Here is a 9117-nt window from a genome sequence, read left to right on the forward strand (position 1 = left end):
CAACAATCGGCAATATCAAAATCAACGTGTATTAAATCAGGTTTATTTTATTTTCCTCTATATAAACATATTAAAAATTATGAAAACAAAAAAATATTGATTTTCTAAAAGAATTTTTGAAGCCTTTCACTGGAAAACATGAACAGACTGACAATGAAACTGCCCCGGTCCTTCAGAAAAATATCACAAAATACCTTAATTTTGACGAATTCTTAAAATCTAAACGGATTAACTGCCATTTTTTCTTTGAAATTATTTAAAATTATAAGTTGAACAAAAATACATATTTTATCATGGTAGAATACATATTTTTATCATAACCGAGTCAACCTTATTCTGGACTCCAGCCTAAATTGACTTCTCTATACCTCAACCACTGAAGTTTGAGATGGCAGAGTCCCAAATCACATTGATCAGATTAAACACTTTATTTTTATTCATATAACCCGGGATCGTTTGTTATGCCAGTGAGTAGAATAATTCTTATCATCATTGAGCTTGGTCGGAGTGACCCAGCTCTTTATTTTTACGAAATGACACTGAAATATTACAATTCCAACTTCCTTCAAGGTCTGAGGACCTTTCCACACCAGAGCGGCCCACAGGCGTTAGGGAGTAGCTCTGTTTCCCAACCACTATAAATGTAAGCAGAGACAGATAAAATCAAGTTTCCGACTTTTATTTAATTTAAAAAATCATTTTTTTTTCTATTTATGATTACAATAAATAATTTCACACAATATACTAAACATCATAATAAACCTTAATACTTATAAAATATATCAATCAATAAATAAAATGAGCCATCTGAAAATTTTAATATTTTTTTATAAAAACGCGCAATTCTACAAAATGATCTCATCTGCATAAAATGTATGCAGAGACAGTCACAATCCTTTTCCGACTAAACCGTGTCCGCCCGGCCGCTCATTTTAAACCAGAGGTATCCTTGTAGCTTTATATCTCCATAATTATTTGTAACTTCTTCGAAATTTGCACCGATTACTTTAGATTATAGTTTGAATTTTAATTACCATTATTCTGTCCTCCAACAATATAATTTCCTAATGCACTTAAAAATATTTTTTTAATTAACAAAATCTACATCAAAGTTATTGATCTTCGTAATTGAACATGAAAAAAATTAAATGTACACTGTACTATATATTATTTGAAAATAAAACAGCTACAGCCACAATAAAAAAAAACATTCGAGTACAAGACGGGGAGGGGGAGACTCATAGAAATTTCTTAAAAAATAATCGGGCGTTATTATTAAAATCAAGTTAATCATGAGAATTTACAGTTTTGGAATTTTTGTTTTGTTCTGGATTTTTTTCGTGTATTTAATCATGTTCAAAAATTTGAAATATATTTGTTAAAGAATCATTTCAAATTAATTTCATTTATATGTGTGTGTATGTGAAAAAAGGGAGGGATGTCATGAAGCAGTAAAGAACACAATCATTTATTTGAAAATAAAATGAGCAAATATATTTATTTATTCTTATCGGGGGAACATTTATTATTTGTATTGTCATTTTTTTTTCAGTCTGATTAAAATCAGATCTTAATTTGTTACGCTCCGAAATTCTGATAGTCGCTGTACAAAGTTGTACATCAGAATTTCGGAGCGTAACAAAGATATGATTTTAAACAAATTGTTTTCTTTTTATATAAATTGTGAGGTAAATATGTATTATGAACATTTATGTGAAGCTATATGAAAACATAACTTAACATTTATGCAATATGTCTCAGCTTATTTGCAGATAATATCATAAATCACTTGTTTGTCTATCAAACATTTAAAACTATTATTTAGCAAAACAACTGGAATATCAAATAAATAAAACTATTTAATGCATGAATTTGAAAGATGTTTTGTTTAAATGTTCTCGTCAATTTCACTAGAACTCCATCTGATACAATGAAAAAAATCAGCACATTTCTTACTCTTTCATATTTTTCACGTTATAAGTTAAGATAAATAAATGCCAAATAGCCTGCTGTGAAATAACTTGCAATTTCTCAGGATAATATTCCGAGCGCTGTGAAACCAAGTAACACGGCATCTGCTATACATGGACATTGAATGAGCAGTGGAATTCCAGAAAATTTGTTGACGTTCCCCATTTTGTCTCTTTATACATAATACATGTGCAGTGTACATGAACCGATAGTTTCAAAGCGAAACCGGGAAGCGAACACCGGATTCGCTCAAGCGGACCAAGAGCTGATCCCGGAGCGATCCAAAAGTCATCCAAGGTGTACCCAGAGCGGTCCCAAAATTTCTGAAAGCGGACCCAAAGCGAACCACAAGGAAAACCAGGAAGCGAACTTAGATTACCTTTGGTTTCGCTCTGGTGTTAGGTTGTGTCAGGTCGGTACTGTATATAATTGTTTATTTTAGTGTCACTGAGCATATAAGACATTAAGTATACATTATTTATGGAAATGAAGACTTTGCACTCTGCTCATTGTAGCTATGAGTGTTATACATACGTACACAGACATAAAATTTCTAATTGCCTGCATAGCCCAAGATGTTTAGTATTTTACATGACTGTTAAATTTGATATCCCAATAATAAGCGTTTACATGTTAAAAAGATTGTTTTATATAATTAATTGTAACAAAAATGCATAAAAATAAGAAAGTAAAATAATTTCCTATAATGTGCTCAGAGAGGTATCAGATGTTAACTCTATTAATAAAAAATAATGTTAAATGTTGATACGATTCCAAGAAAATGTCTTGGAATGCGATAGTTTAAGTTAAGTTGTTTGTCTTATGATATATTTGCTTAGGAGGAAGGAGCAACCAGTCAGTTTTCTTTTTTCCTCTTTTTCTAATAACAATTGTAATAATAATAATTATTAGATTTATATATCGCTTTCTAGCATAAATGCTACTCAAAGCGCTTTACAATCATTATTACCCCCATCGTCGGAAACCCACGGGTGATCTCGTCTTTACTTATCACCCGTGGGCAAACGCGCCGAAAAATCATCGTATGTAATTTAATATGCATTGGTCATTTGATTGGCCGCATTACAGAGTCGCGATGCGTAACAACGAACCACATTTTACGTTACGTATGCAAGTTCGGCATTGCCAAAAACATGAAAAACTCCTTCCGTAGTTAACACAGCTGATAAATCAACTCACCAGTGCATTTTGCAGTGAGAAAGAGGTATATCCTTCATAATATCTGACGGATATTAATGTCAGTGACCTGTACGAATTGATTTTCATTGTTTTAAATCAAACTTCGCACGTTTTAACGAGTGTCAAAATATTTACCATAAATAGCAAAGTAATAAACGTATTTTTCAAAATTGAAGAGTTCCAACTTTCTGATTGGTTGACTAAAAACAACAAATTAGCATATTTTACCGCGATGTTTTGGCGAGTTTGCCCACGGGTGATAAGTAAGGACGAGATCACCCGTGGGTTTCCGACGATGTATTACCCCCAGCAGACCATAACACTCCAGAATCTGTCTCAGTGCAAGCAGCCGTTAAGGCGCTAGAACACTAACATTCTTACAATATCTTTCACTGTCTATAGCCAGGTACCCCTTTTACACTTGGGTAGAGTGAGGATATTCGTGTAAAGTGCCTTTCCAAAGGACCCAACGTCGACTTGCCGCAGCAAGAATTCGAACTCAAAACCTTTCGGTTAGGAGTCCTGCACCTTAACCACTAAACTACCAACGCCACTGGATAAGCCCTAGCGGACCCCGAGCGCACCAGAAGCGAACCCGGGCTGTACTTTGGGTTCACTTTCTGTTATGTTGTGTCCAGTCGGTATACTGTACTTGCTGTATTATAAAACAACTTTAAAAAATTCTTTTCTTAAGGCAGATGATAACAAGAATTTTGTAATTGGTGTTTAAAATAAAACAGGATCCGTAAATGTATGGGCCTTCCTTAAGCATGAGTCTTTCTTTAAATGACGATTTTTTTTTTCTTTTCGCGAGCCATTTTTTTTTCGAAAATCTTTATGTACTGTAGAATGCTACTTTTGTCGCAAAAATAAGAAGTCGCGGATGGTTTCTGAACCAAAAATCGCGAATAGAAGTTCTCGTTAATAATAATTGATTTTCACTAGCCCTGTGAAGGGCTTTAAACTTAGACATTTACTCGGCACACAAAACAAGTGAACAATGAGTGCTTTTTATTTTGCTAACGCATACAGTATAAATAAATTAAACTTAAATAGCAAAGACAGAATAACTTAAGAAAACAAACTAATAGGAATGAATAAGAAACCCAGAAAAGGTATTTTCTTGATATTTCATTGTTTCCCCTATTGAGCAATCTCTACCTGCTCTTAACCAGACCCTTTCACCTTTCGAAAGATATAGAACCACAAAGGTGCTGCCATCTGTTGGTGCAGAAGAATGACTTCCAGCATATGCAAGGGAGTGGATTTTGTCACCATTACTAGTCAATTCTACCAAAGCAAATTTGTCAATTAGTGTGTGGATATTATAATAAAATCCATATATCCCACTCTTCGGAGAAGTAAATATTCCAGATTTTCTGTCGTAAGCATTTCCATGATTGGAGATTACATGACCAAAAACAATTTTTTCATTCTTTTTTAGAGTATATAGGGATTTATTCAAATCGAGTTGAGTGGTGAAAGCAATGCCTCCTGAAAAAGACAAGGTTTGTTGATAACTAACCAAAACTACATGGTTGCATGAAAGAAAAACACACACAATTTTAAGAAAATCAAAATAAAAGGATATCAAACTTTTCAAAGTAAACTACAGGCATTCAGACTTTAAAAAAAAAATGAAACATCAGAAGTCTTATGAGCATTTGTTTTTAAATTAATGAAAATTTTTAGTTTATTCACGCAAAATATATTTGATAGCGTTTGGTATTATCAATAATTACTTCAAGGGCTAAAATATGTCTCTCTTAATTTCTTTCTACTTACGATCTACTTTCCTCTCAATCGAACTTTGCTTCGTTTGGAATCCGTTCATAGTACTTTGCTGACTGTTGAGTTTACTTTGAATTGATGAAACCATGTTAGAAATTTTGGCCAGTCTGTTATCAAAAGCTGTATATAGAATGGAATATTTTCTCCATGAGATGTTGGTCAGCTTAAATCGATTTGTATTAAAAAAAACGAGACGATTACTTAATTGTATGTTTGTGTAAGTGTGTTTGTGAGGGGGAAGTGTGTGTGTGTGTGTGTGAGTGTGTGTGTGTGTGTGTGTGTGTGTGTGTGTGTGTGTGTGTGTGTGTGTGTGCGTGTGCGTGTGCGTGTGTGTGTGTGTGTGTGTGTGTGTGTAAATTGTTGTGTAAGTGTGTGTAGGGTGTGTGTAGGGTGTCCCTTTTGTTGTGTGTGAACAAATAAAGTTGAACCAATAAACTGATGATTTAGATGGTTGAATAAATTTAGATTAGAATTGAGGAAAAATCCTTTATCTAAGTTGCTATCACAGTAATATTTTTCTTTCTAATTTTGTTGTTTTTATAAGATCCAGTGATCTTACCAAACTAACGAATTTCTTAAAAAGTAATACATCTTATGTAAATTCCTAAATATACGCGTGGAATTAATTATCGTGTAATTTTGCGAGAAGCACCACTCGCAAAATAAATATACATGCTTTTATTTTTATAGCGCTGAAATCCATGTAATCACAGATGAAAATATTTTTTGCGAACTGCAAACTGAAAATGTCGAACAAATTAATTTGGAGAATGTTTAGTCATCATATCGTAAGTTCTATGGTCGCTACATTGACCTTGTCAGCGAATACAATTTATCATTGAGTCAAATGCTGACTGACGTTTTTAGTACTAATTGTTAGTCCATTATTTATACACTGAATAGAATTGACGACGGATTTTTTCCGTTATTTCCTGATCATGACAACACGGCGGGTGTGACCGGTCGGCAGGGGATGCTCACTCCTCCCTGGCACCTGATCCCACCTCTAATGTTCTGGAGGTCCGTGTTTGCTCTACTCTTATTTTGTATAGTTTTATCGACTTTGAGATTAAATACTGTTCGTTATATCCATATCCTTTCTGTTCCAGTTCAACATGTTCAAATCAAATGTGGGAAGGGTAAAGCGATATCCTGACACTTAGGTTAAACATTGTTATACTGAGATGTTAGAAAAAACTGGTCTTCCAGTGTTAAAAAAAAATAAACCCATTCAATAATTTATCGCAAAATATTATTTCTGAACTTATTTCTATTTATGTAAAACGGTACTGGTCACTGTTCTTTAAATATGCCTCTCTCTCTGTACTCATGAGTACTATGATTTTTAAAGTATTCATAGTTTTGTAAGACATTGCAGTCAAGAAAAAGTATATATTAGACAATAATGAAAGCGCTTACATTTTAACCCGTGTAGTACAGAAGCCTATTAGTGCAAACCAAAAAATAAAAAAAGAATATCGAAATTGTTAAATAAAGAATAACCATATTATTAAATAAAGAAAAACGAAATTATTAAATAAAGAAAAACGAAATTATTATATAAAGAAAACAGAAATTATTAAATAAAGAAAAAAATACGAAATATATAAATGGAATTAGCTGAAACTAAAATACAGACATTCAATAGAGGTCATAAACTGCTCGAAGGTCAAGACCTTATGTATCGTTATACTAGATTCCCTGAACTTAACCTAGCAACCTATCTGTGTACCCATAAATCTTAGGTTGTTAAAACTATAAAGAGACAAATGATTTGATTACTTTGTGGGATTTGTTATGTGCAAGTGTGTGCATCGTTTGTTCACAAATATCACAGACTTATCAATACATAGATATAGATTATTTGAGAATTAATACTATAGTAGTCAGTACCCCTGACTTATAAATAGCAAAGATTGAGAGTTTGACATTTATAATACGTGAGAACAAGTCCTAGTAGCCATTACATAGCTTCTCATTATTCTTTAATAAAAGGTCCAAGAAATCAGAAGTGTTTTGCTTTATTTCTAATATAGTTGGTAATCATTAAATTTACTTATTTTAACCATTTTGACTTGTTTTAATTTTTGAACTTGTTTTTCTATAAACAGTTTTTATAATATCAAACAAACTCAGGAAGTCCGATCGGTAAAAGATTATTTTACAACATTTTCTTATGCATGACATGTATTGTGTGATAATTAATAATGAGCCAATGCCATGGGAATTTCCTAAATGTTAAAAAATCAACAGTGCATTTGATAAACAACAGAATCTTAACATTCATGTATATCCAATTTGTGGTTAATCTCATTAAAGTTTCATGTCCATATTCATTATTTGCCGATCATTTAACTTTTCGAGCAGAGAGTTTAAGAAAGCTATAATGTTTACCAATTTATAACGTCAACATCTCTTCGCATTACTGGCCAAATTATCAGACTGGTTAAAGTTCACATTAATCATGTTAATGTAAGATAAATCATAAAACTAATCATATTACTGTTAGATACCAAAGGTAAAATCCCCCCATTCATTTATTGTAATAGTTACCAGGGTATGTATTCGATATGGGAGTAGGTGAGTGTAAAGGCAAACATCACACTTGTTTATTGTCGAAACAAAATCTGATCTATCAGACGCGTTTGCTAATGATTAATGAGTTCAGGTACAAAAGACCATAGGGCTCATTAGAGATTCGAGTTTCGAAATTCAAGATCAAATCTAACCAATCAAAAGCGGGTTCAACATTTGATTACTAGTACACCACTTTATTATGTTTTTAATACATTTACTAAGAAATCGTCGAGTGTATTGATACTAAATTAGTCATTTGCTAAAATGATAATGCAAGAAAAAATGTTTTATATAACGAAATAAAATTCATTTGAAGTGAGACATATTTACTTTTACTTTGTTTGACCCTAATAAAAAGCATTATAAAATTACACGTGATAAATACACATAACACACAAGACCAAATCACCGAGGTCTGTCTGGCGTATGGATACAGGGACCACGCCATAACAGTTTAAACAAAGCGAAAAAAAATTGTTTTTATACTATTCATTTGTATTTCTTTGTTGCAAAAATATAGTTTATCATTTTAGATTGAACAAGATGTGTTTGTGAAACACTATGCGCCCGGCGGCAACAAATTAAAAAAAACATATTTTTAGCATAAAGGTCACAGTGAAGGCCACAAGGTCATTGATCTTGATGTGATTTGAAAGATCTTCATTAGTGAAGTATGCGTACCAAATATGAAGTCTCTATCTTTCATGGTTCAAAAGTTATGATGAATGTTCAAAAAAGCTATTTTTAGCATATAAGACACAGACAAGGTCACAAGGTCATTGACCTTGGTGCCATGTGGAAGGGCTTCATTAGTGGAGTATGCATGCCAAATATTAACTCTCTATCTTTTATGGTTCAAACGTTATGGTGAATGTTCAAAAAAGCTATTTTTAGCATATAAGACACAGTCAAGGTCAAAAGGCCATTGACCTTGGTGTCATGTAAAAGGAATTCATTAGTGGAGTACGCATGCCAAACATTAAGTCTCTATCTTTTATGGTTCAAAAGTTATGGCAAAGGTTAAAGTTTGCAATAAAACCTCTATTTTTAGCATATAGGTTACAGTCAAGGTAACAAGGTCATTGACCTTGGTGTCATTTGAAAGAGCTTCATTAGTGGAGTAGGCATACAAAATATGAACTCTCTATCATTCATGGTTCAAAAGTTATGGCGAAGGTTAAAGTTTGCAGACAAACAGACAGACAGACAGACAGACAGGACAAAAACAATATACGCCTCGGATCTTTCGATCCCGGCGCATAAAAATAAAGAAAACTTTTTTTTTTTTGATCTCTGTTTATTATTCACTATTTTTGTTTATGAGCAAACGAACTCTGGCGGGAAGTTTGGATTAAGGTGTTCAAAAAGCTTTCTATCAATTGCAACTTACATGACGGATAAGGCGGGAATTTTAATTAAAAAAATCAAAACTGCTGAAAATGCAGGGGCTAAAAAAATGGAAATATAAGAATTGAATTATCATTTTTTTAAAGATTCTCGTTACTCAGTTTGTTTGCACACACCATTGCAGTTATGAGACTGTATCTTTGAAAAACTGATTATTCAATGCTTAATTGA

At 32.7% G+C, this 9117-nt stretch overlaps 1 protein-coding gene across 1 annotated transcript; it reads right to left on the minus strand.

The window, feature by feature from the left end:
• Positions 1 to 4165: 4165 nt before the first annotated feature.
• Positions 4166 to 5159, minus strand: LOC134249568 (cerebellin-2-like). The gene is made up of 2 exons (XM_062731899.1): positions 4957 to 5159; positions 4166 to 4665 (listed from the first exon to the last, which is right to left on the minus strand). Exons 1-2 carry the CDS (start codon positions 5048 to 5050, stop codon positions 4256 to 4258), a joined length of 504 nt encoding a protein of 167 aa, XP_062587883.1. The 5' UTR covers positions 5051 to 5159; the 3' UTR covers positions 4166 to 4255.
• Between the last annotated feature and the right edge of the window lie 3958 nt (positions 5160 to 9117).

This window comes from Saccostrea cucullata, unplaced genomic scaffold, assembly GCF_032062105.1.
Source record: "Saccostrea cucullata isolate Sc308-1 unplaced genomic scaffold, CSIRO_AGI_Scuc_v1 ctg10592, whole genome shotgun sequence".
Taxonomy (NCBI): Eukaryota; Metazoa; Mollusca; class Bivalvia; order Ostreida; family Ostreidae; genus Saccostrea; species Saccostrea cuccullata.